At 38.5% G+C, this 19,876-nt stretch overlaps 1 protein-coding gene across 2 annotated transcripts in view; it reads right to left on the minus strand.

Moving 5' to 3' along the window:
* Nucleotides 1–12,998, minus strand: part of ctnna1 (catenin (cadherin-associated protein), alpha 1) — an 86,777-nt gene extending 73,779 nt beyond the window's left edge. Inside the window, exons 1-5 of one of the 2 annotated variants that reach the window (XM_042418313.1) lie at nt 12,900–12,998; nt 10,340–10,457; nt 9,725–9,920; nt 1,089–1,255; nt 371–490 (exon numbers count right to left, since the gene is read on the minus strand). In XM_042418313.1, coding sequence (XP_042274247.1) covers nt 371–490; nt 1,089–1,255; nt 9,725–9,920; nt 10,340–10,444 — 588 coding nt within the window. In that variant the 5' untranslated portion in view covers nt 10,445–10,457; nt 12,900–12,998. Of the gene's footprint in view, nt 1–370; nt 491–1,088; nt 1,256–9,724; nt 9,921–10,339; nt 10,458–12,681 lie in introns of both variants that reach the window. The other variant, XM_042418312.1, reaches the window with a different exon arrangement.
* Nucleotides 12,999–19,876: the final 6,878 nt, after the last annotated feature.

The following is a 19,876-nucleotide window of genomic DNA, read 5'->3' on the forward strand; positions in this document are numbered from 1 at the left end:
ATAACAGTGAAGAAAAACTATGTGCCATTTCTAATCACAAGGAAATGGGTTTGGTCACATTTAGAGTCGAGCCTTAATGTGCTTTTCTTGTATTCCCAGCCCACTTCACTGCAATTGGTAATAAGAAGATTGTTCATGCTTACTGCATCTAATCGTCTAGCTAAAGCATTAAGCATTTCTCTTCTTGTTTACTCCATCCCGTTGTTTTTCTTACCATTTGCTATGTGGGTTAGAGCATGTTTTCTCATGTGTGACAACACCACTAACACCCATTCAGGTTCTTGATATCCTCTCAGCCCAATTAAATCCACCACATTCCACTGCTCCTACAATCTGACCTCATGTCTCTTTTTTGCCAACTGTACATTACCTGCTGTCTCTTGGCAGCCATGATGTTCAGCTTGTCCACCTCTGGTTTCAAGGCCTTATATTGGATCCCCAGTTCCTGCTCTGTTCCTGCATTACGCACTTTCACCAGATTGTCCTCAACCTGAGCAAGGAAGATGGAAAAGGTTAGACAATACTTGAGAAAGAGTTTACTGCAAGTTAGCAAATTAAACAAATTGAATGATTGCAAACCTGTAACTCAACATATCACTCACAACATTTAGGATAGTGTTTCCATTGTTTTGTAATGTCAAGATGTTAACTAGGGCTGCACACATCGTCTTCGAATTAAATTAAGCAAATCAATCAAGCTGTGATTTTCATTATCTGTAGCCTATTTAGTTTGTTTTGATACATTTACATGGAGCTTATGAGCTAAATGCAATTGAAACCACAGAGCTTCCTGGACATCATTAACCAATCATTTAAACTTGCACTACTGGGTAAATCTGATTATTCCAACCTCTGCTTTAATCAAATTACTAGCTTTATGTGGCTATCAACAGCATCAGGTTGCTGTATACATGCAAATAGACTGTGATGCAATTCCAATGCTCAAAATAAGTAGTCAGTCAGTAACTCTGTTGTTGACAAAGTAGATAAAAGTATGGCTTTTTACTGAGTGGAATAATCACATTATCCAACATTATAATTAGGCCTGTTTGTAATGTATAATATGCAGAAAAATGCGTCTGCCTCACCAGTTTAAGCTGCAGTAGAAGTTTGTAGACATCAGACATGTCTGCCAGCACCAACAGATGTGTGACTGCCGACAGGAGGGCTCTGGCAGCACGAACCATATTGCCCCTCTTCACAGATGAGCAGGGGTCTTCTGCAAATTCTCCAGAAGCCTGCCTCATTGACTCACCTGAGAATTAGAGAAAACAAAACATCTGCTGTAAACAGATATGTCTGCAACTGAAAACTGGTTGAAAAACAGACTTTTGCTGTCACAAACAACCAGGGATTAAGTACAAATTTTAGGACTAATAGTGCCAAAATTTATACTTAATTCCTGGTTGTTTGTGAACAGGATGCAGTTTTCTAAGCTTTTGTACTCACAAAAGAGAAAATATCCTGCTATCGAGCTGTTAACATTTTTAGGGGTGCAACTAATGATTGTAGTCATTATTGATCAATCTGCAGATTATTTTCTCAAATGAATCTATGAATTTCTTTGTCTATAAAAACGCCCATTATAGTTTCGTAGAGCTCATGGTTACATCTTCAAATGTCTTGTTTCGTCTGATCAACAGTCAAAAAGTTTACTATCATGTATAATAAAGAAAAGCCTCAAATCCTCAAATTTGAGAAGCTGCAACCAGCATGTTTGGCATTTTTGCTTAAAAATGGACTAAAACAATTATTTGATAATCAAATTAGTTGCCAATTAAATTTTTATCGATCAACTAATCAATTAATCAATTGTCAATTATTACAGGTCTAAACATTTTAATTACCTGAAATATGTGTCAAAATCTACATAGCATGGTATCATAAAATCACATAAAATAATTGTTTTTCAATGTAATGAACTATTTTCCACTTATCAAACTGTTTGCCTGATTTAATCCGCTGTTTGATCAGTCAAAACTATTCATGCGTTATAGTAGTAGTGACAGTAGTGAAAGTAGTAGTAGTAGTAGTAGTAGTAGTAGTAGTAGTAGTAGTAGTAGTAGTGTACAGTAGCTGACAGCTGATGTCTAAGAGCAGCCACAGTCCACTCAAGGCTACGAGTCAATTGTAGGCTACTGGAAGTCTTCAGTTGAGAGAATGAGGAGGGTGAGGGAGAGAGGCCACACTTTGATGTATTTTCCCTGCCTGGCTAGGGTCAGCATGTGTCACACAGAGTGACAAAGACACACACGGACACACGCACCTCTTCTATGTCCAGTAATAATTTCAGTTTGCACACAGACATGAACATGCAGCCCTCTAAAAAAAATAAAAAGAGGTCAAAGCCACAACAACAGGCACACTGTCTAGTTTGTCCAGCACCGTGCTTTGTCCTACATTGGATGGGGCTACACAGTTGACTGGGCACACAATAGATTTTGTAGGCTCACATTATGAACAAGACAGTAGATCTGTGAATAGGTTACGTCAATGGAGGCACGGCCAAATTCAAACTCTAAAACATGCCTTATAACTGCTATGTCTGCATTTGAAATCTAAAGCTGGCTAAAAGACAAGTTCTACTGGTGTACTGAAGCAAAAACTAAGCAAAGATGACAAGCAGCAACATGAATAATTATCTTACACCAATCAAGCATGCACTGGTAAAAAAAAAAAAAAAACTGAAAACCAGCTTAGCAGTAGTTCATGCTTGTCAGTTGTTACCATCTTGCTAAATACATTTGACAACAATCATGTACTGTACATACAGAGAATCTCTATTCCTTTGGCATCACTGCTTACAAAGTCTTACTGTGATAGACAGTTCACTCAATCTTTCACCCAATGTGTGCCGTTATTGATTCCAATCACAATAACCATAAACAGAGTAAGCAGTGGAGATAATCATGGATGCTTTAAAAAACAATAGGTTATGAGAAGGGATGCCAAAAATGATGTGACATGATATTTCATGAAACAGAAAGGCAACACTGAAAAATGGATAGCAATGCCAACTGAATCTTATAAAATGGCTATGTGAGCAGTGCAGAGTGGGGTTTTTTTTTTTTTTCAAAGTCAAAGCATCAGAGTGCTCTCTCGCTCCAAGATAACGAGCAAGCTGTATTTAGATACAAAGTGAAGTGACTTCTTGGCTTGCTTCAACCTCTGGAATGTTTTTCTAGTCTGTGTCGTCTTGTGTGCCACAAGCAGTCGATGGATGACTCACGTTTTCTGTGAGAACAAGAGGCTAAGACAGAAGGATTTTCAGACTTATCAGGGACTGATAAGTTTTGGATAAGTTTGTTTTGGTGGACAAGGTTTGTGTCTAATTTTCTGGTTGAAACTTAAAAGTCTGTTCCACCTCTGACCACACCAAACCTCTCGTCAAAACAGTTGTGTGCTTTGTTGCACCTTTTACCACACCCAACAAAGATGTCACAGGGTACGGTGGTGCATCTGTACATCACTGCACCCAACAGTGATTCTGACAGCTCAACTCAGGGTATCGGCAGACGCCAACTAACAATCCAACACCAGTGCTCTCTTTATCCCAAATTTAAACTCTGTATACCTCATTGTTTTGAAACACAATGAGATCCACTTAACAGTCCCTCCAGGAAATTGTGATTTTGTGATCGCAGTAATTAGCATAAATTCAAGAAAACTCTGCAATATTTGCGAAAGCTTTTAATTTTGCTTAATTACTGCAACTTTTCCGCATATCATGGCCAAATCAACAATTGTTGCATTTCGTGCAGCGCACATTCAGCAATGATGTCTCCTACTTCACTGTTAAGTCCATTCTCAGTGTTTGTGCACTGCAGGCTTCAAGTTTCCACATCACACTTGTGTAAGTTGTATATTGGACCAGAATTTGCCTTCAAGCTATTTTTGTCGTCACAAATCCTGCTTGTAGGCCCGCCCCTTAAAATTGGAATTTCCACTTTTAGCAGATGAATGTGAAAACATCCTTCTAGTGTCAAACTCTGTGTATACATCATCCTACACAGTTACACTCAAACATTCAACTGTAGGAACAAGAAGAAAAACATATATTTGAGTGGAAGGGGACTTTTAAATGCACACACACACAAAAAAACGTGCTATTGATGATTAGGGACGTTGAGTCTCACGTTTTCCACACATCCAGCAGTCATAATATATTCCAGATCACGTAGAGGAAATTCATCTGTATTTTTAATATGTCTTCTTGGCTTTGCTGCACAGCATGTTTTCTATACATGTGTGCATGCTCGCAATCCTTAGACTCTAAAAGAAAAAAAGCTAGAATAGTGGAAAAAAAGACTGATCGAGGACATGTCTGATTAGTTATCTCATAAACTACTACTTGCAACCATCCCTAAATTTTACAAAGCAGTAATATGGATCAGTTTTCATTTTATTATTTCAATAACTTCACATCAAGTGGGAATATTAGGTATGGTTATAACAAGACTTAGAAGTCCAGTGTTTCCTCTATATTCATTCTGCAGTAGTGCACCATCACTGCAGAATTATGAGTGCTGCTGCTAAAATTTCACATGATCATTAATATCAATGTGCTAATAATGATTTTCACTCGCACACTGTGTGAGCACGATAACACCCTACGTTATCGTGGAATTGTTTTGAGTGATTGACTGGTGCATCAAATCCCTGAATCCTTCCTCTCCTCATTCTCCAAAGGACATCTACGTGAAAGGTACTGTTATAAGAGTAGTGGAGAATAGAGCAGTGCGTACTGTGTGTGCTTAGCGAGTGTGTGGTTGGGTGAGTGGCAGAAAAGTGATGGTAAATGCGAGCGGAGCATAGGAAAAGGTTAAGTTGTCAGTCTGGCAATAAATGTACAGTACAGGCTACAGTGTGTCAGTTAATAAATGCTGCAGCTTCTCAAGACCAAGAAAAGTCTTGTCTGTTGCTTCCCCAACACCTGGAATAGTGAAGTAGCAACAATGGGTTAGCCTAACAGACCAGGCTCACTTGACGTGGACTGACCTTTAAGGTGGACCAGCTTTTTTCATTTTAGTGTCAATCTCCACTGCTCTTAAACAGGGAATGGAGAAATGTCTGGCTGCTGAATTTTGCTCAGTGCACCCACCACCCAAAGCAGTCAAGCTAGGGGACATACTGAAGTCTGTCATAACATATTCTGTATACCCATTAGTGGACATATCAAATTAATACAATTTTCAGGAGTGAAGTAATTGCAATCATAGTTTTAAAAGCATTTTTATGTTGCAGTTTGAAGCCTTCAAACAAATCTCTGCCTATTTAAGTGTATCTGTGGCAAAAAGCTGGAGACAGTTTGAAATGCAATCACTAGTCAGTATAAACGTAAGCTAATTTTGCAGTGCTATAGGCTTGACTGCACTGAGAAACTTCACTGTCTGAAAAAATATAGGCATCTGGTCTTAGTAAATGAAACATCAATGACATGCTGTCAATAGACGCCCCTCTGTGGGGTAAATTAACTGACAACTTGTGAGAATCTCTGATAAATGTTGCTTGCTGTGCTAGTATACACCAACCTTTTCTAATGCCAGCATCATGCATGCCGACCAGCACTTACTGTTAATATATGTGCACTTCAACAATTACTTACTGAAACTGTATAGTCACTTACTCAACAATCAGAGGTTTCGGACACACACAGATTTAAGGGTGGGGGAAAGAAAAAAAAAAAAAAACACTTTTAACACAACAAGTTACAGCCTTGCACTTCCAAGATCATCAAAAGATGACAAGCTTTTGATGCTTGACTTTCCAGCATCAAAAGTCCTTGAATTGAAATGCTTAGAAACAAAAACACAAAAGACATGGTGACAAGGTGAATATATTTTCATTAAATGTGTCCCTCATAGCCAATGTCACCTGTTGTTATAGTCATGCAGTCTGACACTTTGCCTATATTGACCATGTAGCAAAAGCAGAACATCAACAGCACGGCAGTAGCTGTTTCATTCCTCTGTCAGCGTTTACGCTAGATCCATTCTGACACAATATTGCTGTGTGGCCAGCTCAGAAAAGTGTTGATATTGTTCACAGCCCAATACAAACTCAATCTAGTTACATGTATAAGCTCAGAAAATTGATTTGAAGCTTAAAGAGATGCTTAGTTACAGTATGTGGCTGGTTTGGACAGCTTCATTGATTCAAATTGAATTGCATCTTGTCAGTCAGACGAACTGAAAAACACAGTTGCAGACTGTGTGTGAAGCACAGGTGATTGTAGCTTTAACAGCGCTGCATCAGCAACAACGGTCATATCATCAAGTATTGGATACTAAATGTCAATTCAGTTAAAATTGTCAATTACGCTTTTGTTGATCAAAAAAGAAAAATTTGTTTCATCACCATTCCAGTAAAGAAACTGTATTTCCTATGTGCATTTAGAGATTATCTTCAAATTCAGTTAAATCATGTTCGTATATCAAAAAAAAAAAAAAGATAAGCAAAACTTGCACTATTGAATCTGTAGAACTGAGATCTCCCACAGATTCTGACCATTTTACCCCGACAGAGAGCTAAAGTAGTTTGTGCAAATGATCGACAACACAGACCTCAAACACAGTCCGCACCTTCAGGCTGTTATTCCCCTCTGTGAACAAAATCAATAAGGCCATTTTCAGGGGGCAGATAGTGATCAGTGTTCCTTTAATAAACTTCCATCCATCTAAGGCTCACCTGCAGCCCACCAAGTGCATGATGAAATGATTAAAATGTATATCACACAATAAGCCTCCCAAACAGCAGGACAACAAAGACACAGACAGGGAGGGAAGGGCAAGACAGAAAGAACAAGGACACGAGCAGACAGAAATGGCTGAGAAAAAAAAAGTCCTTAAATTAAGAAATATCTACTGATTATGAGGGTGCTTATTTTGAATTAAATGTGATTTTAAATATTCAGAAGATATGTTAACAGGGGCAAAACACCCACTAAATTTCAAATCATTTGAGGGGAAAAAAACCGCAGGCAAATAACCACTTCAACATGAATTGTCTGCATAGTCATCCTTAATGATCATGTCAGAAATGTTTTCTCCCATTTTTAAACAGCTGGTATGCCACAGCTGGGTAGAAAATGCTTTCTGAATCCAGGGGGTGGGGTGGTGTTACCCTACTCAATGGCTGTATTATCAGTCTAGGCACGCTCCACTGAGCAGCATGGCATAGCTGACAGCCAGGCCTAGGCACCAGCTAACAACAGTCACTGAATTCCAGCCCAGTGACAGCTTACCACATCTACAGTAACATTCCTGGGCACTGAGCACAGCACAGGCTATCTACCAACATGTCATCTACCTCCCGAATACTCAGCAGAGCTCTAACAGGGGACATCTAACTCGCTGGGATCCGGGGAGAAAAAACACAGTTAGACAGACGTCGCATCACAAGGTGATAATAACAGCCACCTTCAGGTCATAGCCCCCTGGTCTCGATGGTCGGTGAGTGTGTCAAAAGACAGTCAGATATCCGGAGCAGAGGAATAAATGAGACTTGCAAGTGTGGTGGTTAGATGATGGAACCTGCTATCACAAGACAAATGGTATTTTCATTGGGTAGTGATTTGATGGTGGATCCCTGTCTCAAAACTTGTGGGAGGCATGAAATTGAATTGGAAATGGTCTGTGTGTGGGTTGAGTCCCACCAGGCAGGTGGATATAGACATTCATATAAATCTGACATCATCAATAACATCTGCACACTTTTTATTTTATTTAAATTATAAAGTGTAAACAAGTTGTTGTATAGTGTTTGTGTCACGTCTGTCACAATGAGCTGGCACACACTGGGCAATCCAACTGATAACCTTTTATACAGAATGCCAGACAGATATCACCACCACATACCAACATGCTTCATCAATCATCCACAATGACATTACGGATGCCATGGTGAGGTAATTTTCCCACTGGTTAATAAACTCCTGACAACACCAGTGTTACCGGTTACACGGGACATTTTATAAGAAAAGATATACATCAATGACGTTCATCTGTAGAGCGCTTATTTTCATCTTTAACGTTAGATTTTTAGTTAAGATCTTCCCCTTACTTAAGAGTTAGTGACAGCGGGCTTCAAGCTGCTGCCAGCAGGTCGTCTTCTGTGTGCAGCCAGGCTACAGCACAAACAGACGCAAGGACAACCGTCGCTTAGAACCAGAACCAGAGCAACCCATCTGCCATCCACAGAGAGACACACCGAGAGTAGGCTGAGAAGGAAGAGCAGGCAGAGAGCGGGAGAGTTTCTGCCGAGACCAGGGGAGACATGAGAGTAGCTGCTCGCTAACAGCTACGTGTGTTTACAGCAGGGAGCAGGAGAGAGGACAGACGTCTCACTCTGCTACTCTGTGCTGTGACTCTGCTGCAGGCTGTCACGGAGCAGACACTTTTAGTTTATTATAGTAACGTCCATTGACTGATTAAGTATTGATAACGTGCTTAGTAGTTAGAGTTTTTTTATCTGATGAAGTGGGCACTGATATGTGAAACTAAATGGGTTTTATTTCTAGAAAAAAAGCAAAACAACATTGTGGGCGGTGGGCGAGTAATGTAATTGGGGTATGCCCCAACACCGTGTAACACCGGTTATACCGACTACCGCTGCAAGCCTAACTGACAAGACAAGCCTCCTGGTGTGTGATGACTCACATTTGATTTTGTCATCATCAATAGACAACTTTAGCTACAGAAGTTACAAATGAATAGTACCTCCAGTCTGACACAGAGATTCAGCAAGAACTAATTTCTGCCACTGGTGTGAACATGACAACACAGGTAAACACAGATATTGTTATCCTGTTCCTAAGACACTGCTCCAAAAAAAGGTTTCTATAGTAACAGGATGACTACAGTTGAATTATATTGCAGGGCTGAATGATGTAAGGTAGGTTATGACTGAAATTACTGCCACAATATTAATATGAACATTTTCTGACTATAGAAAACCACAATTTATATTACTGATAAATTACTATTATAGTATTATAAATTACATCAAAAAAGAAAAAACTCTGAACACATGTAAACCAAGAACCTGAATAACAAATTTTTCCAGTTTTTATGATATTGAATTATCGCCCAACCCCTAATTTGTGGGAAACTTCCAATTGTGATTTATATGACCAAGACTGCAGTTGTAATTAAATTGTGACTTTGTCCTATACAGTACCTCAACAAATAGGAGACCACAGGCAGCAACTTCTATGAGAAATCAATATTCACTATGATAGTCTCATTACTTTCTAAATAGGGATCAGTCCTCAAAGACACCTCTACCTTTTTGTTATGGGAGAACACAACAGACCAGAAACAAAGAAGCGTAACACCACACAAAAGTTATGACTGCAAAGAGTGAGGCTGGTGATGCTTGAGTCCAAATACTTCTTGGGCAACCTTATACTGGGCCACAAGAAGACATGCACTTCAGAGGGGAACATGGCTGAATTGGATCCTGGCAAGGCACTGACAGTATATAGCTTGAAATGTATGTGAAGAGCCTGCATGCTTAAATGAAAAGTCTCTATTAACGGGCTCCCTGAAAATCCCACAGCACAAGAACATCTATCAGGCTCAAAGCATATTCTTATTTCAAGGTCTTCTACTGGGGTAGATGATATGTACATAGCTTATGATTTATTTATCATACCTCCTATCTTAAGAAGCACTCTGTACGAGCTAGAGACCACACACTGTTTCAATATGTATTTTCAATATACCTTGCTTGCGGACATCTTCCACAGCAGCAGTCAGTTCATCCTTCAGGAACTGACTTTCCTTTGCAATCTTTTCTCCTTTCTCCAGAAAGTTCTGGGTAGCTGTCTCCACTGATGCAGCCAAAACATGAGCCTTCTTGGAGCGTCCCTTCTTCTTGTTAGATGGGCCTTTGTTGCTGGAGTTTACCAAAGTGGTGACCTATGGCAGGGTTACAAAAACAGGATGGTTAATGTCAGAAACAGCTTCTGGGTCTTAAATGTATTGGCAGACTACGGCTATACCTACAGCTCTTTTCACACATAAAACTTGTAACATTACTGTATTAGCTTTCCAGGAAAACATCAGTAATTTCTTCTTTTAAAAAGATTAGTGTTAACCTATAAAGTTTAAATGTAGCCTGTGTATTCTGATGTCACTTAAAATGTAAATTTGGCACACAGGCAAACAGGAGCTCCTGTTTTCTACTTTTCGGGTGAATTCTGCTTTAGACTTACTTGCGTTAGAATTACTGTATTTTATGTAATTTTGTAACCAAGACCCTTCACCCATTTCACCTGTGAGTCATCTGACCCTGTCCTGTTTTTTGTAAGCAAAAAAACACACTGTATGTACATTACCTGGGTGACCAGGGGCTCCAGCAGCCTCTCCACTGCCAGAGTACGGATCTCTAGGCTCTTTGGGTCCCATTTAAAGTTGATGTTAGCTGTGTTGATGCTCGTCATGGTGTCTGGAATTCTGGGAGTAAAAAAGTATAAGAAAAAAAAGTTAGATGACTAGAGCTAAGCCAAGTCTATTCTTAAAATGCGGTGATGAAACAATTTCGACTGCACAAAATGCAAACATCTTTGTCTTTCAAAACACCAAACGTCTGTTATATGAAGTGACTGGGCCTGTGCGTGCCTGTGGATTTTTTAAGGTGGACTGAGTAAGAAAACTAGAAGTCTGATTTCCTAAAGCTTCCGCTATGATTTTCAGACTAGTTACTAAAAGTTTGTACAATTGTCAAAATACTATGATCCTTTTTAAGAGCCAGCAATACTTCATCTAGGGCTGAGCAATATATTGGTATTATATCGATATCATGACATGAGACTAGATATGGTCTTAGATTTTGGATATTGTGATATGACATAAGCGTTGTCTTTTCCTGGTTTTAAAGGCTGCATTATTGTGAAGTGATGTAATTTACTGAACTTACAGATTGTTCTAGCTGTTCTATTATTTGCCTTCATCCACTTAGTTATTATATCCACATTACTGATAATTATTTATCAAAAATCTCATTTTGTAAGTATTTTGTGAAAGCACCAATAGTCATCCCTACAATACTGTAGCATTATCGATAGACGTATTTGGTCAAAAATATTGTGATATTTGATTTTGTCCATATCACCCAGCCCTAACTCCATCCCTCACAGAGCGACTGTGACCACAGGCAGAGCACAGTAATGCTGCGGCCCATTTTCAATCCTCTTCTCTTTTCAGGCAGTGACTGCAACTCCATTGATTTGCTATCAAACGTGGAGGGGTGGGGATAATCAGCAAGCCCTAAGGGCTGAGCAGCTTCAACTGAAAAGTTGGTCAGCTGTATTATGAGAACAATGTCATTGCTAGCTTTTAGCCTACATTGTAAACAAAGAGGACAACATATTATAACATGTGAATGATGGTTACTCCATGTTATACTGGACTGTTGTTTATCTGGAGGGTATGCTTTAAATTGTGGCAACAGGGAGCCCCTTTTAACCTTTCATTTTTTTTAAATGCCAGCCAGTATGGATGGATCCTGATTGTCTGACACAGCTGTAAGTCCTTTTATCATGGACCAAAATCTTAAGGCACTTCCTTGATACTCACTGCAGCTTTAATCTACAATTATTCATCAACCACTATACTAGGTTTCTCACCAATAATAATATTAAAAGGTCACTTCACACAAATCGCCAAAAAATATTTTCTGTTCTAGTACAAAACCATGCATCCAGATTTGCTTTTATTTGCTGAGACGTGTGGTGTCATAGTGTATGAATGGAACTGATGTTTGTGGTGCACAAAGCATTGAAAAATTACATTTTAGATTTAGAGTACAATTTAGTATAATTACAATTACAATAATTACAATTTAGAAATAATGTCCTAGTTACCTGTGATAACACACCTTACTGTGGACCATTTCCACTAAAACTACTTAAAAGGTGAGAAATAGTTCAAACTAGTGTGTGGATTATGCTAAATAACTGAGACAGAGGAGGCGAAAAATTCCCAATAAATTCACCTACACTATATGGGTGTGGCAGAGGTTTCACAGGCAGATATCTCCAGATCTGAGCAAACGAAAACAAAACCTGCAGGGCTAGATACCACAGGGGGTACGTGGATTTGGTTTTGGGTGAAATAACCCTTTAAACTCTTCACAAACTAGCTCAGCCATTAGGCCAAAGCGAGACAAGCAAGACTTCTTTTTCTTGATAACTATTTAAGACAGAATCCAAACAACAAACACCCCAGAGTTCAGAGATTTAACACTAATACCTAGCAGAGGAGCAACAGGGTGGGTCAAACACCTTGCCAGCTAGGTGCTAACACTAAGTGGCTAAAGTTACACCTGATGCGGCCACGTAATTTAACGTTGGTTTCAATTACTTTACTGAGCCTGTAACAAGTAATAAAGGATGTGGTCATGCGGACTTTAAAACCCTTGTTAACAAAGTTAACGTTAGACAATTTTCAACAGGCATTTTTCCAGCGCTAATTGTTAACGCTACCTGCTGCTAACGTCCAGTTTGCCAAACACGGCACCTTGCTAAAGCTAATGCTAGCCGACACAACAAACATTAGCCTGCTTTAACACCGCGCAAAGCTTAAACTATGTTAATTGGCTGGCCAATTAACAACTACACGATACAACAGTTATAGTACATCGCTTAAACCAAGTCGTAAAGAAACGCAGCAAACTTACCGACAACAGCCCGCTTGAAAAACTTGGGAGTTTAAAAGTTCAAAATGGAGGAATGAGAATTACGGAATTCCTCGCCTGTAAAGTTTTCCTCCCTTTTTCCTCCTCTCACTGACACAGTTAAGTTGCTCACTCAATTGACGCCTTTAGTACAGATATTTCCGTTCGAAAAATATATCCAAAAGGCAATACAAGAACGGCTTTAAGCGACCTTTAGTTACCTGAAAAGTTTCGGTTAAGATTGTGTCGATGTCGCAGACTGTTTCCCAACAATGGATGAGGCGGAGGGGGGGCTGGGGCGGTGACCGAGTTACTGAACTTCCTGGCAGCGGGCAGGCCGACCACAGTACACAGTAAGCCCGCAGAATGAGGAGGTGTACTGGGCGTGGCAGGCGCTGTGAGTGTCCATATATGGATTAATTACTGCTTCCATGAAACTAGGACCAGGCCGGACTGTGGCATACCAGTTCCAGTTTAGCTTTCTTGATATTTAGTCTGAAGAGGCGTATAGTTGTCAGAGAAAACAAACTTTGGAGTGAAGTAGTTTATGTGTGTTAAAGTGGTGACAATTAAAACATGATCAGAGAAAATATTCAAGCCAAATTTAACTTTAAAGCTTTTTCTCTGCATACTTTTTTTGTCTCTTGGTGCAGATAAAAGTGAATAGTTCATTTAATCCTGAAAACAGAAAAAAAAAAATTCACTTGATCTCTAGTTGTTGAAAGGAAACTGACAAAATTGGTGTTTGATCCAGTGTTCACCTTTGGCAATGTTAACAAAACCGAACAGCATATTGTCACCTTGAAAGTTATTTCTTTAGATATTTAAATGTACTTTTATCACATTAAAAAACGGATTTAGTTCAAGGATCCCATTCTCAAACAGTGTGACCTTTTGTCTATTGTTAAATAATTTAAATCACATGTGACTGTAATCTTCACATTTAGTAATATATCATTATTTTGGAAGTTACCATATTTTCTTGTTGGTCTAAATAAATATATAGTTTTTTTTAAAAAATGTTATTATATCTCTCTCTTATCTTTCTCTTCTCTCTCTGCTTTTTTAACTTTTGGAACTAGAGCTTCAAGAAGCCAAACTTCACTGCCTCCAATGTTGCCACCTGCTGTGTTGCTGTACACGTGACAATAAAAGCTCTTGAATAAATAAAGCCTGTGCTTATATCATGCAGGATGGGGCTGTTTCAAATTGTAACTAGCTGTCTGACAGTGTCAAAGTGTCACATGTTGTCTCCCAGATTTAAGAACCTTTATTTAGTAGTTCATGTGCTACATAATTTTGTCATACTAGTCATTCTGTGCCCTCTGTTTCGTTATTTTTAGTCTTTGTAAAATTTAGAGCAGCTTGGCTTCAAAACTTCCCAGAATGTATATAGGTTACTGTTGCATTCATCCTATGTGCCTGTCCTAAATTATAAATAAGTGTTTTTAAAAGGTTAATGGGTTCAAAAGTTGGATAGGCAAACTCAGGTAACAGAAAACCTCAGACAAAGAAAATGCTTAAAAGTTAGCTGATGCAGAATCAGGTGCACAAACAAGAAGCAGGTTGAAGTTTGGGTCTCTCATGTTTTATTAATATATAATAAACATCCTACTACAGCAGCACAGTCATTTCAGATAATACTTTTATCCAGATAGCTTAGGCTTGCAGATGGCACAAATTTTACAATTTCAATGTCAAGAGAAATACTGCAGTAACAGTTTTATGGTTTGTTGCAGCTGTGACTGATAACATTGAGACATTTGATAAACATATTCAAGAGCCAAGTATTTTGGTTTGGACTTAATGAAGTGTGAAAGTCATAAATAGATTATCTGAAGAGGCCAGGTGCCACCAGGCCTCACATTTTCACTTTACACACACATACTCACACACACACAATGGATACACTATCTTGTTAAACAGTGTTACCATGCTAAGAGATTTTACTTCATGGCATATAAAGTAGCTGAAAAGTTTCTGACAGCTGATAATTTAGTAATTCATTTTTTACAGCCGGCATCCTATTTGCACCTTTGCTGTATGTGTCGAGTAAACCTCATTGGCTAAAGATGAGTCTATTTGCAAAAGACAAAAAAATATAATCTAATATGACAAAGCCATGCAAGCATAGGTCATAATTCCAATTATATACAGAGAGACAATTGCTAAAAAAAAAAAAAAAGAGGACACAGTCATCAGCAATCCAAGGAGGCAGCCAAAGGAGAACATTTCAAACAACAATGGTGTTTTGTTCTGCAGGCAATACAACTGACACACTTCTATTTGTTGGCTGGAGTAGGTGTTAATTAAGAAGCTCCACCAGTGCAGCATGAATTACAGTACTGAAGAGAATGAGCTTACAAATGTACTTACAAAGCTCTTAATGAAGACCTCAGAATATAATCATCTTCTGGAAAGACCCTCCTGAATATTTTTCGTGCAATTATAATTTGCAAAGTAATTGTTTTCTCCATAGAGTTTTGACCATGCCGAAATTGAAGGGTCATGCATTAAATAGGCATATTAAATTCCAGCAAACAGAGATATATCAGTGAACTATCTTGTGTGTAATATTAATTTCAGTCAAGAACAGGAGGACTCGCCACTTACATAGTAAAGCAGAGATTTGTTTATCCAATTAATACTCTGTGGTGGAGAGGGATTAGATGTGGTGCAATTGTGTGCTTGAATGATGAATGTTTGTCCAAGTAACAGCTTGCTGGGAGGACAAGTTTGGCTGTCCTTGAACTTCATCTTTTTGTACCTGTTGGGCCCGACAAATGATAAGAGCACAGCATGCTATAAATAATTCCTCCTTATAATGAGGAAGTGCACATGTTTGTCACACACTGAATGTATAATTGAGCACATGCAAATATGTAGTGTGTGGCGCTATGGTGGCTCAAAAAAAATAAAAAGGTGGTGAATATATCTGATTTTTATTGTTTTATAATCATAAAGTAAGGTGTTCATATATCTCCAAATGAGAGATTGTATATGAAAACATTTAAGAGCTTTTGAGACTGAAAGGAGTTCAGTTATAGATGACGGTCTTAAAATAAAACCTACTCATGAAAAACTTATTTAGAGTATATGACCTCCTGCTAACAGAGGATTCTCCTTCTTCAGATAGCTTTAGAGTGAAATGAGAAGAAGAATTTGGTCCAGTAATCCTCATGATATATGAGAGGAAGGGCTTCAACACATACATCTCAAACAAAGCTAGACACTGTTTAATTCAATTCAAAAAACTCCACAAACTCCACTATTGTAGAACAAAATTACACAAAATCTATCCAGATTTTTCTCTCATATGTGATAGATGTGAGTTCACAACCTTAAGTCATAATTTTTTCAAATGTTCTAAAATTCAACCCTTTTGGTCTGGCATTTTTGATATTGTCTCTAAGGTTGCTAATATAGAACCAGATCCATTATTTATCATCTTCAGCTCATCTGAATCAACAATGAATCTGACTTCAGCTCAGACACATTTTCTTTCTTATTCTCTTATTATGGCAAAAAAAAAAAAAAACAACCCTAACACATTGGAATAAAACTAATGTCTCAACCATTAAGATGTGGCTGAATGACTTAGACAAACTCTGTCAACTTGATAGAATTTGACAACCCCTCATTAAATACCTTGCAGCTTAAAATTAGAAGACAAACAATATTTTCCATCTATAACATTTCACAGTATCACACAAATGTGAAAGAATGTGAGAACAAGAATGAATGAAAATGAAAATATCTTTGATAGAGAAAGGTGTTCATTGTCCAAAATATGAAACAACATTTTTTCCCCTTAACTTTATCTTCAGTGATACTGCAGACTAGTTTCACTTTTCTATTCAGGAGACACAACGTCTTACCAACTGGCAGTCCTGGCACTGCTCCATGCTGGTTGCGGCCACAGGTGAGCTTCCTTTCGCAATTAGCAGTTAAAATGCATCATAACCTATTGTTTCACAGACATGGAAGTTACTGTACTGTGAAGTTGATGTCACAGTAGTTACTCATACTTTGACGTTGACTGCATTGGAAGCTCCCTCACTGCAGGAGGAATTTGTTCCCTGACATAAGGATCACAGTGACTTTCAGTCTGCCCACATTCACCTGACTCATGCTGACAGCTGTCCATGGAGCTGAATGATGTCATCTGCAGGCTCTCCCTCCCTGAGTAAGACGTTGTACCTCCATGATAAGCAATGAGCGTGTTGCAATGTAGGCGTCTCTCCTGCCACAGAAACACCCAGGGGGTGGAGAGGAAAGTCAGATGAGTAACATAATGACTGTTCTCAATAGCTGTCATTCATTTTAACTTTCCTGCAGAAGTGTAAAGAAACATATATTATCGCACCAAATTCACAAAACTCCCTTGGGAGGACGTATCAGACATGTTTGTACTTAGATGTTGGGGCAGTGATGTCACGGTATCAGAAGGCAGCCCTGCCATCTGATTGGACTACTGAGAAGGTCGCAGTTCTTATGACTCAACTGCTGCTGGCAGTTTTCTGAGCTCCACCTGCTGGTTTCAACTGTGGTATCAGACTGTTGTGTTCTCCTTCTGTGTAGTGGGTCTGTGTATCACCTCTCATTGGCTTTAGAAGGGGCAGCAAATAACTGAGATAACCATTAAGTAACCTTTGTTAGTATATCATTTGTGCTACATGGTCTGTTTTTACCAAGTGTTCCTCATGAAACTTATATCTCAAAGAGCCTATCTCAGCCTTTGTATTTAGACTGAAGTGAATCTTCAAAGTCAAACAGGTGCTTGTTGCAGAACAAGAGATCCTCTTGAGGAGGCGAGGTTGACATCTCAAAACAGTGTTGCTGACAATATTAAAACAAAGGTGTATGATTTGCTTTTCTTTTGTTTCCTCTGCAATTCTTTTCATATCACCTCTGTTGCCAGATATGTTTCACTGATGTGTAGACTATATCATTTTTAAACAATCAATGATTACTGTCTGAAACGCAATTACCAGCAGACCATCGACTGAAAACACTCTTGTCATTCACAGAACACGCACTATTCCAGAAACCTTGTTTTATTCCAAAATTCTCCTGGGAGCTAATGCCCTAATTTCTTGCTTTCCAAGTGGGATTCAGGCTAAAAGGAAGGTGACGAATGTGGAGGAAGCCATGAATGAAACATAATGCATTTCAAAGCCATAAATGACACCTTCAGACACCTTCCAAAGCTTTTGAACTAAATATGCAGATGCTTGTCTGCTACAAAAATACAGTATATGCTGTATACTTTGTTGGTGTATGCACTAAACATGTGCAAGGTCACAAAATTACCAGCACTGAAATTGCTGAAAAAAGCTTATATAACATAAGACTGTACATATTATATGGCTGTATTTTTTTTAAATTATGAGAACATCTCAGTGCCAATGTGGGTTTTTTTGTTTTCAAAAAATCTGTGACCATTTCTTCACACAAAGACAAATGGGTTAGATTTCTTTACATAATATATGAATATATATCTGTTTTATTTGGTGAGGTTTTATTTGTCAAATACATTATAACAAATGATTACAAGATGTTTTTGTATGTCTACAGACTTCAGAGTTTCATGCAGGGCACATTTTTAAGTGAAATCAGTATGGAAATAGAACAAAATAGAAGGCAAAAGAATTTGAGTCGATAGAAAGTAAGACTTTTTTGAGGTTTCTGAAACCAATTACAGCACTACAAGGCAGCCTCAAGAAAAAAAACACAATAATTTTGGAGTTAGTCCTGAATTTGTGAACATTTTTCAGAATAATTGGCACCTACATATGAAGAAAAAAACACTTGAAACTTGATCTTAGAAAGGCAATAAATCAGAGTTAATGACCCAAGGATTATTTAAACCTGAAACTTGAACCTGCTTTGGTTTAATTTAACTTTGATGAAACACACAGCACAATTTAAATACACTATGAAATGTACAGTAAACATGTATTTCAACATTTTTTAACTGTAACATTATAAGTGTTCTCAAAGTCAAAATCTCCTTTGGTCAGTTTTAAAATACACTATGGTTGGCAGACCATGGATGGTACATTATGCTGCCCCTCCAAGTCAAGGGCTCCATAGGAAACAACAAAAGAAGTAGTCAGCTAATTTCCAGAGGAATTTTACGACACCGTTAGGTAGTCTTTTCCCAGATAAATAGTAAGAATGACCCAGGCAGTCTTGTGGCAAATTGGAAATTGAACCCAGCATGTGATAGACACGACTTCCAAGTAGGGGAAATGACCTTTCAGTATTAATGATGCAGAGAGCCATGACATCATCAGGACCTGATTGGGTCCATGTGATCCATAGGAAATGAATAGATGCGACTGTGTGTGGATACTAACTCACCCACAGCCCCATTTACGCCATATTTACTTCAATAAAAATTTGTCAAATCAACTACCACACTCTAAGCTTGAGCCACTTTTTATTGAATGCAGCAGCAAAATTCAATGAGCACATCCTCCCTCTCTCGACACAACTCATGATAAGTCAGATGATGTCTTGTTGAAATGCAGTTTTTTTTTTCATTGTCTCCAGCTCAAGCAGAATTGATACTCCCAAACATTTTTTTGTGTACTAGTATGATTAGAAAGTACTTCACACACTATATTGTAAGATCAAATTTTCTCCAAACACAACAAATGTAACGGCCTTCACAGAGCAACAAGAGTCTTCCTTAGGCGATGAAACAGCGGAAAAAGGGGTGAAGTAATGTTGTTCCTTCTGTGTAGTTGGCCGTGCCTTGTTTTTGATACAGTGCATGCATGGGTCATTGAAAGCATAAAATTCTCACACATCACAGAAAATGCAGCGAGGGAAAGCGATGCTCCATTGGTCTGACATTGATTCTTTCCGATGTAGGGACTCCTGGTGGGGAGGATGTCACCAGTACCATCGTTTATTTGTGGTTTCTATCTCGAGCTGTTGTCAGTCACTTTCCCCTGATGTGCTGCTGTGATTTGAATGGATAATGAGGTGTAAAAGTGAGTGAAAAGTTTTAAGTAGCACCTGATGGCAGCAAAAGGCATCTTTCTTTTCCCTTTGGGTCTTTAAAATTCAAGAAGCATTTCCTGCAAAAAATAGCTGTGTTTTTGAATAATGAATATGAGATTGAAGAAAAGCTGATCCACTGATATGCAAAAATCATGTACCAAATAAAAAATACACAAACTACAAA

Source organism: Thunnus maccoyii, chromosome 8 (genome assembly GCF_910596095.1).
Source record: "Thunnus maccoyii chromosome 8, fThuMac1.1, whole genome shotgun sequence".
NCBI lineage: Eukaryota > Metazoa > Chordata > Actinopteri > Scombriformes > Scombridae > Thunnus > Thunnus maccoyii.